The 17,729-nt window shown below is 36.4% G+C and overlaps 2 protein-coding genes across 2 annotated transcripts; both read right to left on the bottom strand.

The window, feature by feature from the left end:
• Positions 1-1,037: 1,037 nt before the first annotated feature.
• Positions 1,038-3,285, bottom strand: LOC121860474. Its single transcript, XM_042357631.1, has 2 exons — positions 3,148-3,285; positions 1,038-1,760 (listed from the first exon to the last, which is right to left on the bottom strand). The coding sequence occupies exons 1-2, from the start codon at positions 3,280-3,282 to the stop codon at positions 1,320-1,322; spliced, it is 576 nt and encodes a 191-aa protein (XP_042213565.1). The 5' UTR covers positions 3,283-3,285; the 3' UTR covers positions 1,038-1,319.
• Positions 3,286-8,325: 5,040 nt separating this feature from the next.
• On the bottom strand, positions 8,326-13,132 carry LOC121860471. Its single transcript, XM_042357627.1, has 3 exons — positions 13,024-13,132; positions 11,782-11,916; positions 8,326-10,207 (listed from the first exon to the last, which is right to left on the bottom strand). The coding sequence occupies exons 2-3, from the start codon at positions 11,914-11,916 to the stop codon at positions 9,764-9,766; spliced, it is 579 nt and encodes a 192-aa protein (XP_042213561.1). The 5' UTR covers positions 13,024-13,132; the 3' UTR covers positions 8,326-9,763.
• Positions 13,133-17,729: the final 4,597 nt, after the last annotated feature.

The following is a 17,729-nucleotide window of genomic DNA, read 5'->3' as shown; positions in this document are numbered from 1 at the left end:
AAAAAAAAATTAATTAAATGACATTGAAGTTTGTAATGTTTGGTTATTAGATAATTGATAACTGGACACATAGAGTACGCTATAAAGTGTTATGGTATTGTTGGAAAAAATTAATATAATAATAATGTTTTTGTTGTTGTGTGATATAAACTACTAATATATTATTGTTTTTCTTATACAATAAAACAAATAGATATTCTAAGATATTTTAATGAAGTAAAAATAGTTATAATAAAAATCAAACGAAAATGGAATTACAGCCTAAATTATTTCCTTACCTAAGTTTACAAGATTTTAATATAGGAATAAATGCAATTCATTACATTTTTAATTAATCAGAATAAGAACTTAATACAAATGCCTAACTTATATATTCTGAGATGTAATAAAATTTCAATAATATTTTTAATTAATTTTTAATATTTTTTTTAGTTAGTGAAAAAAGTTTTAATATTTTTTTAGATACTTTTAATATTTAGTTAATTATGTATATTTATTTTAGTGTATAAATACTTTGCATTTTGTATTGCAAAGTAAATTAAGTTTTATTATGAATAACTGAAGAAATTAACCTTTTAAAATGTATAAGTTTACTTTGTATGATGACTTAACCCCTTGAGTATGATGACTTAACCCCTTGAGTGTGATGACTTAACCCCTTGAGTATGATGACTTAACCCCTTGAGTATGATGACTTAACCCCTTGAGTATGATGACTTAACCCCTGAGTATGATTTAACCCCTTGAGTATGATGACTTAACCCCTTGAGTACAGTCTCATCGTATTCAAGGGGTTAAGTAGTACTCAAGGGGTAAAGTCATCACACTCAAGGGGTTGTCATCATACTCAAGGAGTTAAATCATCATACTCAAGGGGTTAAATCATCATACTCAAGGGGTTAAATCATCATACTCAAGGGGTTAAGTCATCACACTCAAGGGGTTGTCATCATACTCAAGGAGTTAAATCATCATATTCAAGGGGTTAAATCATCATACTCAAGGGGTTAAATCATCATACTCAAGGGGTTAAGTCATCATACTCAAGGGGTTAAATCATCATACTCAAGGGGTTAAGTCATCATACTCAAGGGGTTAAATCATCATACTCTTGGGGTTAAATCAAACTGGTGTTGCCATCCAGTGAGCATCAAAATACAAGCATCAACAACCAATCACCATCAAGTTAAGTAGTCCCATCATCCAATCAGCTTTGAGATACTGGTGTTGCCATCCAGTGAGCATCAAAATACAAGTGTCATCAAGTGGAATCAACCAATCACCACCAAGAGACGAGTAATTATCAACCAATCAGTGACTTAGTACCCACGATAGGACGGTTTTGGGCATAGTGTCTTGTAGCTGTGTACGGTATTAACTACTGTACGGTACTGCGGTACTATTTGCGTTTTGTAGTTAGTTTGGTACTGCAGTTGTGTTTTGGTAATGTACTTCGGGACGTATTCTGTTTTGTACACCGTTTGGTACTGTATATCTGTCTTGTACACGGTGTTATAAGCCGTCTCTGTGATGTACTTAGGCACATACGCGGTCTTGGTGACGTGGTTCGTATGGTAGATGGTTTTATATTGTGTTTGGTAATCCGTCGCGTACTTTACTTGGGTTTGGTAGTTGGTGGTAGTGATATACTTTGGTATGTACTCAGTCTTGTAGATGGTGTTGTAGAGGGTCTTCTGTACAGTCTTGTAGAGCGTGGTGGGTACGTACTCCTTCTTGTACACTGTGCTGTAGACCGGTACCTGAAAGTGTACAAAATGAATTAGGGTTTGTGGATTGGGGTCTGATTTTGTCTTCCTGTATGTTACAATCTTAGGTTAGTGGGAGGGGAGGAGGAGGTGAGGGAGGTGAGGTGAGGGAGGGAGGTGAGGTGAGGTGGGAGGAGGTGAGGTGAGGGGAGGGAGGGAGGTTAGGGGAGGTGAGGGGAGGGAGGGGAGTGAGGTGAGGGGTTAGGGGTGAGGGAGGTTAGGTTAGGGAGGAGGGAGGGAGGGAGGGGAGGTGTGGAGGTTAGGTTGAGAGGTGAGGTGAGGGGAGGTGAGGTGAGGGAGGGGAGGTTTAGTAGGTCAGGTGGTTAAGAGTTAGGTTAGGTTAGGTTAGGTTAATCCTCAGGTAACCTTCAATAAAACTAATTATACTCACCTGTTTCACCTGTGTTTGATGACTGGTAACATAGTGTGTGTGTGGGTAACATCTTGGTTAGGTTAGGTTAGGTTAGGACAGGTTAGGTTAGGTTAGGTTAATCCTCAGGTAACCTTCAATAAAACTAATTATACTCACCTGTTTCACCTGTGTTTGATGACTGGTAACATAGTGTGTGTGTGGGTAACATCTTGGTTAGGTTAGGTTAGGTTAGGACAGGTTAGGTTAGGTTAGGTTAGGTTAATCCTCAGGTAACCTTCAATAAAACTAATTATACTCACCTGTTTCACCTGTGTTTGATGACTGGTAACATAGTGTGTGTGTGGGTAACATCTTGGTTAGGTTAGGTTAGGTTAGGACAGGTTAGGTTAGGTTAGGTTAGGTTAATCCTCAGGTAACCTTCAATAAAACTAATTATACTCACCTGTTTCACCTGTGTTTGATGACTGGTAACATAGTGTGTGGGTAACATCTTGGTTTAGGTTAGGTTAGGACAGGTTAGGTTGGGATTTAAGGTTAGAGTTAATCCTCAGGTGACCTTCAGCAAAACTAATTATACTCACCTGTTTCACCTGTGTTTGATGACTGAGCAACATAGTGTATTATTGTGGGTAACATCTTGGTTAGGTTGGGGTTAGGACAGGTTAGGTTAAGGTTGGGGTTGGGTTAATCCTCCAAGGTAACCTTCGCTTAGCTAATTATACTCACCTGTTTCACCTGTGTTTGATGACTGGTAACATAATTATTGTGTGTGGGTAACATCTTGGTTAGGTTAGAGTTAGGACAGGTTAGGTTAGGTGGGGTTTGGAGGTTAATCCTCAGGTAACCTTCAATAAAACTAATTATACTCACCTGTTTCACCTGTGTTTGATGACTGGTAACATAGTGTGTGTGTGGGTAACATCTTGGTTAGGTTAGGTTAGGACAGGTTAGGTTAGGTTAGGTTAGGTTAATCCTCAGGTAACCTTCAACAAAACTAATTATACTCACCTGTTTCACCTGTGTTTGATGACTGGTAACATAGTGTGTGTGTGGGTAACATCTTGGTTCACTGTACTTGGCTGGCTCACACACACCCACACCCACACCCACACCCACCACCACCACTACCAACAACAACATCATCTTATCTGAAAAAAAAAGAATAACTGCGATTTTTCCCCCTCGATGATGTAAACCCTCCATATACCGGAATATGTACCGGAACCTCTATATACCGGACCCTCTATATACCGGAACCTCTATATACCGGAACCTCTATATACCGGAACCTCTATATACCGGAACCTCTTTATACCGGAACCACTATATACCGAACCCTCTATATACCAAGTCCCGTAAGATGTAAACCCTCCATTTACCGGACTATATGTGTGGATATTTCTACTTGTTGTCTTAGCACTCTACTGGTATTGTGTGTGTGTGTGTGTGTGTGTGTGTGTGTGTGAGGATATGAACAAGTATGTGTGGATATTTCTACTTATTCTCTTCGCAATTTACTGTCAAGATCTTAGATATTTTAAATAATCAATTAGTTTATATATAACGAAAACAAAACCCAAACCAATATATTTACCTGAGGAGATGTTTACTCAGCGGAGATCAGGGAAGGACTGATGTGAAATGCCTCTGGCGTTTGGGTATATATAGTGGTTGCTGAATGTAGCGGCTTGACCTTACCTACTTATGGGTGGGTGTGTTGTGAGGGATTTATGAAGCGCTAGTTTTTTTAAGCTGTTTCCGCTCAATGCTTTATGTAAACAATGTCAGACAGGCGAGGTACACACACACACACACACACACACACACACACACACACACACACACACACATTAATTAATTTTTCCATTTAGTATCATTTGTTTATATGTATTGCTGTTCTTCTGTGTTCATTTGGTGTAACGATTCTGTTCTTCTGTGTTCATTTGATGTAAAGATTCTGTTCTTTTGTGTTCATTTGCTGTAAAGGTTCTGTTCTTTTGTGTTCATTTGATGTAAAGATTCTGTTCTTCTGTGTTCATTTGATGTAAAGATTCTGTTCTTCTGTGTTCATTTGATGTAAAGATTCTGTTCTTTTGTGTTCATTTGCTGTAAAGGTTCTGTTCGTTTGTGTTTATTTGCTGCAAAGATTCTGTTCTGTTCTTCTGTGTTCATTTGGTGTAAAGATTCTGTTCTGTGTTCATTTGCTGTAAAGGTTCTGTTCTTTTGTGTTCATTTGATGTAAAGATTCTGTTCTTCTGTGTTCATTTGGTGTAAAGGTTCTGTTCTGTTCTTTTATGTTCATTTATATAAAAATTCTATTCTATTCTTTTGTGTTCATTGCTGTTAAGATTCTCATACCATTCTGTTCATTTGCTGTAAAATTCTCATTTCTGTTCTGTGTTTACCATTTTACTGTAAAATTACTGTTCTGTTCTTTGTGTTCATTTGGTGTAAAGATTCTGTTCTGTTCTTTTATGTTCATTTGCTGTAAAGATTCTGTTCTGTTCTTCTGTGTTCATTTGCTGTAAAGATTCTGTTCTTTTGTGTTCATTTGCTGTAAAGATTCTGTTCTTTTGTGTTCATTTGCTGTAAAGATTCTGTTCTGTTCTTCTGTGTTCATTTGGTGTAAAGGTTCTGTTCTTTTGTGTTCATTTGCTGTAAATATTCTGTTCTGTTCTGTGTTCATTTGCTGTAAAGATTCTGTTCTTCTGTGTTCATTTGCTGTAAATATTCTGTTCTGTTCTGTGTTCATTTGCTGTAAAGGTTCTGTTCTTTTGTGTTCATTTGCTGTAAAGATTCTGTTCTTCTGTGTTCATTTGCTGTTAAGATTCTGTTCTGTTCTTTTGTGTTCATTTGCTGTAAAGATTCTGTTCTGTTCTTTTGTGTTCATTTGGTGTAAAGATTCTGTTCTGTTCTGTGTTCATTTGATTTAAAGATTCTGTTCTGTTCTTTTGTGTTCATTTGCTGTTAAGATTCTGTTCTTTTCTGTGTTCATTTGATGTAAAGATTCTGTTCTGTTCTTTTGTGTTCATTAGCTGTAAAGATTCTGTTCTGTTCTTTTGTGTTCATTTGCTGTAAAGGTTCTGTTCTTTTGTGTTCATTTGCTGTAAAGATTCTGTTCTGTTCTTTTGTGTTCATTTGCTGTAAAGGTTCTGTTCTTTTGTGTTCATTTGCTGTAATGATTCTGTTCTGTTCTTCTGTGTTCATTTGCTGTAAAGATTCTGTTCTGTTCTTTTGTGTTCATTTGCTGTAAAGGTTCTGTTTTTTTGTGTTCATTTGCTGTAAAGATTCTGTTCTGTTCTTCTGTGTTCATTTGCTGTAAAGATTCTGTTCTGTTCTTTTGTGTTCATTTTCTATAAAGATTCTGTTCTTTTGTGTTCATTTGCTGTAAAGATTCTGTTCTGTTCTTTTGTGTTCATTTGCTGTAAAGATTCTGTTCTTGTTCTTTTGTGTTCATTTGATGTAAAGATTCTGTTCTGTTCTTTCTGTGTTCATTTGCTGTAAAGATTCTGTTCTGTTCTTTCTGTGTTCATTTGCTGTAAAGATTCTGTTCTGTGTTCATTTGCTGTAAAGGTTTCATTCTTTTGTGTTCATTTGCTGTAAAGACTTGTTCTGTTCTTCTGTGTTCATTTGCTGTAAAGAATCTGTTCTGTTCTGTGTTCATTTGCCGTTAAGATTCTGTTCTTTTGTGTTCATTTGCTGTAAAAGGTTCTGTGTCTTTTCGGTGTTCAGCTTTCCATGTAAAGAATCTGTTCGGTTCTGTGTTCATTTACTGTAAAGATTCTGTTCTTCTGTGTTCATTTGCTGTGTGCTAGTCTGTTCTGTCTCTGTGTTCATTTACTGTAAAGATTCTGTTCTTTTTGTGTTCATATTTGTTGTTAAGATTCTGTTCTTCTGTGTTCATTTGATGTAAAAGATTCTCCAAATTTGTTCTTTCTGTGTTCATTTTGCTGTAGCATCTTGTTCTTCTGTGTTCATTTTCTGTTGTAAAGAATCTGTTCTGTTCTGTGTTCATTTGCTGTAAAAGATTCTGTTCTTCTGTGTTCATTTGCTGTAAAAGGTTCTGTTCTTTTGTGTTCATTTGGTGTAAAAGATTCTGTCTTGGTTTCAAGTTCATTTGCTGTAAAGATTCTTCTAGTTCTGGTTCTTCTGTGTCTATTTGCTGTAAAAGATTCTGTTCTTTGTGTTCATTTGCTGCGGCAAGATTCTGTCTCTTAGTTCTTCTGCAGGTTCATTTGCTGTAAATATTCTGTAACTCCTGTCTTGTGTTCATTTGCTGCAAAGGTTCTGTTCTTTTGTGTTCATTTGGTGATTCTGTCTCTGTTCTTTTTATGTTCATTTGCCGTAAAGATTCTGTTCTTTGTTCTTCTGTGTTCATTTGGTTGTAAAGATTCTGTTCTTTTGTGTTCATTTGCTGTAAAAGATTCTGTTCTGTCTTCTGTGTCTATATTTCAGTAAAGGTTCTGTTCCTTTTGTGTTCATTTGCTGTAAATATTCTGTTCTGTTCTGTGTTCATTTGCTGGGGTGTAAAGATTCTGTTCTTTTCTGGTGTAGTCATATTTGCTGCAAATATTCTGTTCTGTTCTGTGTTCATTTGCTGTAAAGGTTCTTAGTTCTTTTGTGTCATCAAGTTGCAAAGGTTCTGTTCTTTTGTGTCATTTGCTGTGTGATCTTCTGTTCTGTCTTCTTTTGTGTTCATTTGCTGTAAAGATTCTGTTCTGTTCTTTTGTGTTCATTTGCTGTAAATATTCTGTTCTGTTCTGTGTTCATTTGCTGTAAAGGTTCTGTTCTTCTGTGTTCATTTGCTGTAAAGATTCCGTTCTGTTCTTTTGTGTTCATTTGCTGTAAAGATTCTGTTCTGTTCTTTTGTGTTCATTTGCTGTAAAGGTTCTGTTCTGTTCTTCTGTGTTCATTTGCTGTAAAGATTCTGTTCTGTTCTTCTGTGTTCATTTTCTATAAAGATTCTGTTCTTTTGTGTTCATTTGCTGTAAAGATTCTGTTCTGTTCTTTTGTGTTCATTTGCTGTAAAGATTCTGTTCACTAATGCAGCTTCGTTTGGTGTAGTTGTTGAAATGAATGTATGTATGTATGTATGTATGTATTTATGTATGTATGTATGTATGTATGTATGTATGTATGTATGTATGTATGTATGTATGTATGTATGTATTCTCTCTCTCTCTGGCCACAGCACGATCTCAACCCCGGGGTCAAGGGGTGGCCTCACCTTCACCCCGAAATAAGCGAACAAGTGATATGTTGGCCCTGTTTCCGTGTTGTGTAGCGCCTCAGTGAAATTAATTACGGTTTGGGATGTCGATGTGAGGGTGAGTGGGTGTGGTAAAGACTGAGTTATGAGAGAGAGAGAGAGAGAGAGAGAGAGAGAGAGAGAGAGAGAGAGATGTACACACACAGAGGTAGATAGATTAATATTAATAAAAATAAATATTATTATTATTATTATTATTATTATTATTATTATTATTATTATTATCATTTTCATTATTATCATCATTATTACTATTATTATTATCATTATTCTCATCATTATTTCTATTATTATTATCATTATTATGATTAATAATATTATTATTATTATTATTATTGTTGTTGTTCTTGTTGTTTTTATTATTATCATTATTATCATTATTATTATTATTCTTATTATTATTATTCTTATTATTATTATTATTATTATTATTAATATTATTATTGTTGTTCTTGTTGTTTTTATTATTATCATTATCATCATTATCATCATTATTTCAATTATTATTATCATTATTATCATTATTATCATCATTATTTCTATTATTATTATCATTATTCACATCATTATTATCATTATTATTATTTTTATTATTATTATTATTATTATTATTATTATTATTATTGTTGTTGTTCTTGTTGTTTTTATTATTATCATTATCATCATTATTATTATCATCATTATTTCTATTATTATTATCATTATCATCATTATTATTATCATCATTATTTCTATTATTATTATCATTATTCTCATCATTATTATCATTATTATTATTATTATTATTATTATTATTATTATTGTTGTTGTTCTTGTTGTTTTTATTATCATCATTATCATCATTATTCTCATCATTATCATCATTATTTCTATTATTATTATCATTAAGAGGTCAATTCAAAGACACACCATATATGTATAGTGAATATTTCTTTTAATAAAATAAACCTTTACAAACCTTATACAGAGCTACATATTAACTATATATGTAATTATATTAATATATAAAATATAAGGAATATTATATAAACTCATTTGTTCTTATAACTTGTATTGAAACTGTGATTGAAATTATGCATCACTCTTGAGATTGGATAATTCAAGGATTGTGTATTGTGAATCATCCTTCTGATTAGGTGATTCGGGGATTGTGTATTGTGAATCATCCTTCTGATTAGGTGATTCGGGGATTGTGTATTGTGAAAATAAATACACGTGGATGACAATAAAGGAACACATAACTGGTTGAGATTACCTAATGGTTACCAAATATTCTTAAAAGATTAGATGATGATTGGAAACTGATTTACTACGGGGGATTGTTATTGGCCAGAGGTTAAACATACTAACCATAATGTCAGATTGGAAGGAAAATAGCGTAATAAATAAGGGGAATTAAAGATTAGGAATACAGTCAAAAGATTCGACAATCACAAACTCCACAATAACCCCTCCTAATACCGGATTGATTCCTACAAGCCCTGTCCCTTATTGAGAGAATTCCGTTATTAAGAATATCCGCTATTGAAAAATCCGGTATTGAGAGGGTTTACTGTATCCATTACTATATTGAGATGTCCGTTATTAAGAGGTTTACTGTGTTGAGAAGTTCGGTATTTAAATGGTTTATTATATCAATTACTGTATTGATAAAGCCGTTATCGAGATGGATTGGTATATCGAGAAGTCCGGTATTGAGAGGGATTACCGTATCGAGAAGTCCTGTATTGAGAGGGATTACCGTACCTAGAAGTTCGGTATTGAAAGGAATTATCGCACCGAGAAGTCCAGTATTGAGAGGGATTACAGCATCGAGAAATCCGGTATTAAGAGGGATTACAATATCGAGAAGTCCGGTATTGAGAGGGATTACGGTTTCTTTCATAGATCTAAAGGAAATGTTTAGTTACAGGGTCAATGATCATAGTATTTAAATCATTGTAGCTAAAGTGAAATTTTTACAATGATATATAGTGAAACTTCCATATAACGAACTTTAACCTCCATATAACGGACTTTCACCTCTATACAACGGACTTTCACCCCTATATAGCGGACTTTCACTATTATATAGCGGACTTTCACCTCTATATAGCGGACTTTCACCTCTATATAGCAGACTTTCACCTATAGCACTTTCACCTCTATATAGCGGACTTTCACCTCTATATAGCGGACTTTCACCTCTATATAGCGGACTTTCACCTCTATACAACGGACTTTCACCTCTATATAGCGGACTTTCACCTCTATATAGCAGACTTTCACCTCTATATAGCGGACTTTCACCTCTCTATAACTGACATTGCTCTCTATAGTCCATTAGAGATTTTACTTTAATATGTGTGTGTGGATTTAGTAACTCTTGCCATAGCCTCGGGTTGGACAATAAGTGTGTTGGTCATAGACAGTCTTGGTCTCCTTCACAATCTGAGGTACGTAAGCATCTGAATAAATCGTTTGGTATCTCACGTCTATGCTAGGGATAACCTGTATGTCATATTGGGTGGTGACGACTTCAACCGTGTCATAAACTGTATTGATGACGTTCTGAATGGATGTGACTGTTGAGTAAATGGGCGTGTACTCTGTCTCCTCAACGACTTCTGTAGTGAAGACTGTTTCTACTGATGTCTGGGTTTGGGTGACATATTCAAGTATTTCCTGAAAATATGTTGTGGTGACTTCTTCAGGGACTCGGACAACAGTAGTACTGCTGCTGAAGACGGTGTTCGCCACATAGTTCACGTTAGGTTCCTGAACTATCTCAGTATCGTAAGCCACATCATATACCGGCACCTGGAATAATGGTATATTGTGTTAGGTCCCTGTAACCTAACCTAACCATACTTAACCATACCTAACCTAACCATACCTAACCTAACCTAACCATACCTAACTTAACCTGACCATACTTAACCATACCTAACCTAACCTAACCATACCTAACCTAACCTAACCATACCTAACCTAACCTAACCATACCTAACCTAACCTAACCATACCTAACCTAACCTAACCATACTTAACCATACCTAACCTAACCTAACCATACCTAACCTAACCTAACCATACCTAACCTAACCTAACCATACCTAACCTAACCTAACCATACTTAACCATACCTAACCTAACCTAACCATACTTAACCTATTGGAAAATTTTATAAACCAGGTTAATATTTGAGTGGTTTATAGTGATGTTGTGGGTGGATGACTGGATAGTATGGTGTCTAGTTTTTTATAGTGATGGTGTGGGTGGATGACTGGATAGTATGGTGTGTAGTGGTTTATAGTGATGGTGTGGGTGGATGACTGGATAGTATGGTGTGTAGTGGTTTATAGTGAAGGTGTGGGTGGATGACTGGATAGTATGGTGTGTAGTGGTTTATAGTGAAGGTGTGGGTGGATGACTGGATAGTATGGTGTCTAGTGGTTTATAGTGATGGTGTGGGTGGATGACTGGATAGTATGGTGTGTAGTGGTTTATAGTGAAGGTGTGGGTGGATGACTGGATAGTATGGTGTGTAGTGGTTTATAGTGAAGGTGTGGGTGGATGACTGGATAGTATGGTGTGTAGTGGTTTATAGTGAAGGTGTGGGTGGATGACTGGATAGTATGGTGTCTAGTGGTTTATAGTGATGGTGTGGGTGGATGACTGGATAGTATGGTGTGTAGTGGTTTATAGTGATGGTGTGGGTGGATGACTGGATAGTATGGTGTCTAGTGGTTTATAGTGATGGTGTGGGTGGATGACTGGATAGTATGGTGTCTAGTGGTTTATAGTGATGGTGTGGGTGGATGACTGGATAGTATGGTGTGTAGTGGTTTATAGTGATGGTGTGGGTGGATGACTGGATAGTATGGTGTCTAGTGGTTTATAGTGATGGTGTGGGTGGATGACTGGATAGTATGGTGTGTAGTGGTTTATAGTGATGGTGTGGGTGGATGACTGGATAGTATGGTGTGTAGTGGTTTATAGTGATGGTGTGGGTGGATGACTGGATAGTATGGTGTCTAGTGGTTTATAGTGATGGTGTGGGTGGATGACTGGATAGTATGGTGTCTAGTGGTTTATGAAGAATGAGAAAAAGTCACAAAATCTAAAATTTGTAAAGAATAACAAAAATGAAAATATTCAATAAAAATAAAAATAAATTTGAACTTATGAACTAAATCAACACAAAATATTGCGATTTTCAGGAATAAAAACATGATGGAATTATCGTGTATATAAATGGGTCACATAGAAGAGATTTCCATATATATATAAATAGGTCACATAGAAGAGATTTCCACATATATATAAATGGTTTACATAGTCAATATTTTCATCTATATAAATAATATCAAAGACTAAACTTAAACACATACCTCTTGGATCACTGTATCAATCTGATTTACATATACAGTACTGGGATAACATGGACGAGGTGGTCCATAATCAGGTGAACTTTTAGGGTCGGCTAACGTGACCGATAACAGCGTCATTAACACAAACCACAGCATCTGGAAGAGTATTCATTGGTTTAGGTTAGGTTAGGTTTGGTTTAGTTTGGTTTAGGTTTGGTTTAGTTTAGTTTAGGTTAGGTTAGGTTAGGTTAGGTACATGAGAGTGGTACAGTATATGGATATTAATATTTAGAACTAGCGCCCATTAGAACTAGCACCCATTAGAACTAGAATCCATTAGAACTAGCACCCATTAGAACTAGCACCCATTAGAACTAGCACCCATTAGAGCTAGCACCCATTAGAACTAGCACCCATTAGAACTAGCACCCATTAGAACTAGCACCCATTAGAACTAGCACCCATTAGAACTAGCACCCATTAGAACTAGCACCCATTAGAACTTTAGAACTAGCACCCATTAGAACTAGCACCCATTAGCACCCATTAGAACTAGCACCCATTAGTATCATTAGAACTAGCACCCATTAGAACTAGCACCCATTAGAACTAGCACCCATTAGAACTAGCACCCATTAGAACTAGCGCCCATTAGAACTAGCACCCATTAGAACTAGAATCCATTAGAACTAGCACCCATTAGAACTAGCACCCATTAGAACTAGCACCCATTAGAACTAGCACCCATTAGAACTAGCACCCATTAGAACTAGTACATACATACATACACTTAAGTGCATAAGTGATATACATGTGTGTGTGTGTGTGTATGTGTGTGTGTATGTATGTATGTATGTATGTATGTGTATATGTGTGTCAGTGTGTGTGTGTGTGTGTGTATGTATGTATGTAAGCATGTGTGTATATATGTGTATAATGTGTAAGAATGTGTGTGTAAGTACATGTATATTGTGTATGTGCGTGTATATAATGTGCATATATACATGTGTGTGTGTCACGGTGTAAGTATGTATGTATGTGCATAATGTACAAGTATTTATGTACAGACAATTAGAGCAATTTTCACTTTTCACTAAATCCAGTTTGGGTCCAAAAGAAAAAAAATGTAACCTTTTCTCAACTTTCCTGTTTATATAAGTTACATAAGCACTTTCACCCTAACCTACTTAACAAAACCGGTCTTTTAAGTTAATAAATTTATCATTAGCAACTATATTTATGAAAGACGTAACATTACATTACCTTGAATGATGTTGACTCTGTAACGGCTAGCGAGAGACTGGAGCTCTTCGGGGTTGCACGGAGTTTATATACATTCACTTGAGTTGCCAGATGTCGCTTTGTTGTTGTCCATCAGCTGAGGTTGCCTGCAGTTGCCAATTCGTTGATTTAAGGAAGTGAATGGTGGTTGAATGCGTTCGTGCGTTCGTCTGTCTGTCTGGTTTAGTGCCCCAGCGTGGTGAGGGAGGAACTGGTCTACCTCGTTATAAAATGTTAAGTCATGTTGACCACTGTCGACTAGGGTGGGTAGGTGGGTGGGTGTGTAGGTGGGTGGGTGGGTGGGTATGTACAGTACGTGTGTTAGTGTTTGTGTGTAAATATTAATAATAATAATTAGCGGTTTATTGAAAAAGTTCAGTAACCAAAATACTAAAAATAATTACATCAAGCAAAAATGACTTATTACATACAGACACATGGGGGGGGGTTACTGTTCGAAATAAGGCAAACAGAGTATTGGGTTTTATATCTAGAAGTGTAAGTAATAAGAGTGCAGAGGTCTTATTGCAACTATATCTTGCGCTAGTTAGGCCGCACCTCGATTATGCTGTTTAGTTAGTTCTGGTGCCCTTATTATAGAATGGATATCAATTCACTAGAGTCTGTGCAGCGAAGAATGACAAAAATGATTCCGGGACTTAGAAACCTTCCATATCAGGATAGGGTAAAGAAACTTAACTTGCATTCCCTAGAAAGACGAAGAGTGCAGGGAGATATGATAGAAGTATTTAAGTGGGTGAAAGGAATCAATAAAGGGGATATAGATAAAGTTCTTATAATATTCGAGCAGGATAGGACTCGGAGCAACTGATTTAAGTTGGATAAGTTTAGGTTTAGGAGGGAGATAGGAAGAAACTGGTTCACAAATAGGGTGGTGGACGAGTGGAACAAACTTAGCAACTTTGTAGTAAGTCCTGGAACTCTGGAAAGTTTCAATAGTAGGCTGGATAGATTCATGGATGATAGAGAGTGGTAGTAACTCTCGACAGGAGCTGCCATGCACAGACCAACCGGCCTATTGCAGACTCCTTATTTTCTTATGTTAACAAAATCTTTCATTACTAAAAGGTGAAGGAACATGAATTGAACATACAAATTATTATAGTTTACAGTTGATGGCCCGGGCTGGTCTCTCGCCCTACTGTGTGAGGTCACATAGGACACGTGGTTCAGTAACTCGTCCTTAGATGTTGATATGAAGGAACTCACCTGGTCATGGATACACGGGGTGGTGTTGTGCCCAGAGTGGACTGATTAACACCGACTGGTCAGAAGATGGTATGGTTAGGTTAGGTTAAGTTAAGACCTCACTGGTGGGTCACGGCTCTTGCTGGTACTGTTAATCACTGTTCATCACTGTTCATCACTGTTCATCACTGTTCATCACTGTTCACACTCCTTTCCGAAAGTAAATTGTCACTTTTGACGGGATTATGTTGATATCCGTGTGTGTGTGTGTGTGTGTGTGTGTGTGTGTGTGTGTGTGTGTGTGTGTGTGTGTGTGTGTGTGTGTGTGTGTGTGTGTGTGTGTGTGTGTGTGTGTTGTGTGTGTGTGTGTGTGTGTGTGTGTGTGTGTGTGTGTGTGTGTGTGTGTGTGTGTGTGTGTGTGTGTGTGTGTCAGTAAATCGATGTTAATCACTTCACCTAGGGTTCTTTTATAAACATTTTATAGTCCTTAAAGGGTTAAACCATCGTCATCAAAGGGTTAAACCATCGTCATCAAAGGGTTAAACCATCGTCATCAAAGGGTTAAACCATCGTCATCAAAGGGTTAAACCATCGTCATCAAAGGGTTAAACCATCGTCATCAAAGGGTTAAACCATCGTCATCAAAGGGTTAAACCATCGTCATCAAAGGGTTAAACCATCGTCGTCAAAAGGTTAAACTATCGTCGTCAAAGGGTTAAACCATTGTCATCAAAGGGTTAAACCATCGTCAACAAAGGGTTAAACCATTGTCATCAAAGGGTTAAACCATTGTCATCAAAGGGTTAAATTATCGTCATCAAAGGGTTAACCCATCGTCATCAAAGGGTTAAACCATCGTCATCAAAGGGTTAAACCATCGTCATCAAAGGGTTAAACCATCGTCATCAAAGGGTTAAACCATCGTCATCAAAGGGTTAAACCATCGTCATCAAAAGGTTAAACCATCGTCATCAAAGGGTTAAACCATCGTCATCAAAAGGTTAAACCATCGTCATCAAAAGGTTAAACCATCGTCATCAAAGGGTTAAACCATCGTCATCAAAGGGTTAAACCATCGTCATCAAAGGGTTAAACCATCGTCATCAAAGGGTTAAACCATCGTCATCAAAAGGTTAAACCATCGTCATCAAAGGTTAAACCATCGTCATCAAGAGTTTAAACCATCGTCATCAAAGGGTTAAACCATCGTTCTCAAAGGTTAAACATCGTCATCAAAGAAGTTTAAACCATCGTCATCAAAGGTTTAAACTGTCGTCATCAAAGGTTAAACCATCGTTCTCCAAAGGTTAAACCGTAAATCATCAAAGGGTTAAACCATCGTTCTCAAAGGGTTAAACCATCGTCATCAAAAGGTTAAACCATCGTTCTCAAGGGTTAAACCATCGTCGTAAAGGTTAAACCATCGTTCTCAAGAGTTTAAACCATCGTCATCAAAGGGTTAAACCATCGTTCTCAAAGGGTTAAACCATCGTTCTCAAGGTTTTAAACCATCGTTCTCAAAGGGTTAAACCATCGTCATCAAAGGTTTAAACCATCGTCATCAAAGGGTTAAACCATCGTCATCAAAGGTTTAAACCATCGTCATCAAAGGGTTAAACCATCGTCATCAAAGGGTTAAACCATCGTCATCGAAGGGTTAAACCATCGTTCTCAAAGGGTTAAACCATCGTTCTCAAAGGTTAAACCATCGTCATCAAGGTTTAAACCATCGTCATCAGAGGTTAAACCATCGTTCTCAAAGGGTTAAACCATCGTCATCAAAGGTTTAAACCATCGTCATCAAAGGGAACCATCGTCATCAAAGGTTTAAACCATCGTTATCAAAGGGTTAAACCATCGTCATCGGGTGAAACCATCGTTCTCAAATTAAACCATCGTTCTCAAAGGTTAAACCATCGTCATCAAAGGTTTAAACCATCGTCATCAAAGGGTTAAACCATCGTCATCAAAGGGTTAAACCATCGTCATCAAAGGTTTAAACCATCGTCATCAAAGGGTTAAACCATCGTCATCAAGGGTTAAACCATCGTCATCGGGTTAAACCATCGTCATCAGGGTTAAACCATCGTCATCAAAGGGTTAAACCATCGTCATCAAAGGGTTAAACCATCGTCATCAAAGGGTTAAACCATCGTTCTCAAAGGGTTAAACCATCGTCATCAAAGGGTTAAACATCGTTCAAAGGTTAAACCATCGTTCTCAAAGGGTTAAACCATCGTCATCAAAGGTTTAAACCATCGTCATCAAAGGGTTAAACCATCGTCATCAAAGGTTTAAACCATCGTCATCAAAGGGTTAAACCATCGTCATCAAAGGGTTAAACCATCGTCATCGAAGGGTTAAACCATCGTATATACTCAATGCAGGTATACAGTTGAGCATGTTCAGGAGTTGTCATCGTGCTCAAGGGGTTAAATCATCATACTCAAGGGGTTAAATCATCATACTCAAGGGGTTAAATCATCATACTCAAGGGGTTAAATCATCATACTCAAGGGGTTAAATCATCATACTCAAAGGGTTAAATCATCATACTCAAAGGGTTAAATCATCATACTCAAGGGGTTAAATCATCGTTTCAGCGGTTAACCATCATACCTCAGTTAAGCAAACCATCATGCCCATAAGAAATCATCATACTCAAGGGGTTAAATCATCATACTCAAAGGGTTAAATCATCATACTCAAAGGGTTAAATCATCATACTCAAGGGGTTAAATCATCACAAAACATTAAGCAAAAGGTTTATTTTTTTTTTTACACTTGTTAAATTTAATCCACAATGTTATATTATTAAAGATGTTGGTATCTAACACAATATGTTTCTGATAAATACATTGTTAACATTTTTATAACATTTATTTACCATTTATGGGATAATAGTTTTTTTTTTTTCATAATTTTGTATTCATATTTTTCTAATTTTTTTGTGTCCTTTTCAATAATATTTTCGTATTTTAGGTTTGGTTAATTTTTGGTTTGGGTTAGGTTTGGTTTAGGTTAGGTTTGGTTTAAGTTAGGTTGGTTTGGGTTAGGTTTGGTTTAGGTTAGGTTTGGTTTAGGTTAGGTTTGGTTTAAGTTAGGTTGGTTTGGGTTAGGTTTGGTTTAGGTTAGGTTTGGTTTAAGTTAGGTTGGTTTGGGTTAGGTTTGGTTTAGGTTAGGTTTGGTTTAAGTTAGGTTTGGTTTAGGTTAGGTTTGGTTTTTGTTCGGTATGGTTAATGTTAAGTTAGTTTAGGTTTGGTTTGGTTTAGGTTAGGTTATTAAGAAAATTATAAAAACTCTTCTTTTTATTAAATATCTCTAACCTTTTATAAAGATAATCTATAACAAGTTAATTAAAATGAATTACAAAAATAATATCACTAATTATCTGAAATACGAGTTTTAACTGAAGCTGAGAGAGAGAGAGAGAGAGAGAGAGAGAGAGAGAGAGAGAGGAGAGAGAAGTGATGATGGTA

This window comes from Homarus americanus, unplaced genomic scaffold (genome assembly GCF_018991925.1).
Source record: "Homarus americanus isolate GMGI-L3 unplaced genomic scaffold, GMGI_Hamer_2.0 scaffold30683, whole genome shotgun sequence".
Classification (NCBI taxonomy): domain Eukaryota; kingdom Metazoa; phylum Arthropoda; class Malacostraca; order Decapoda; family Nephropidae; genus Homarus; species Homarus americanus.
Note: the sequence above shows the minus strand (reverse complement) of the source record. Positions and strands in the feature narration are given on the sequence as shown.

Excerpts from the sequence above, each read along its gene's own strand:
- LOC121860471 (XM_042357627.1), bottom strand. The coding sequence starts at position 11,916 with ATGCTGTGGTTTGTGTTAATGACGCTGTTATCGGTCACGTTAGCCGAC. Across the intron at positions 10,208-11,781 it reads TTGATACAGTGATCCAAGAG|GTGCCGGTATATGATGTGGC; the intron begins GTATGTGTTTAA and ends CCATTATTCCAG.
- LOC121860474 (XM_042357631.1), bottom strand. The coding sequence starts at position 3,282 with ATGATGTTGTTGTTGGTAGTGGTGGTGGTGGGTGTGGGTGTGGGTGTG. Across the intron at positions 1,761-3,147 it reads ATCAAACACAGGTGAAACAG|GTACCGGTCTACAGCACAGT; the intron begins GTGAGTATAATT and ends GTACACTTTCAG.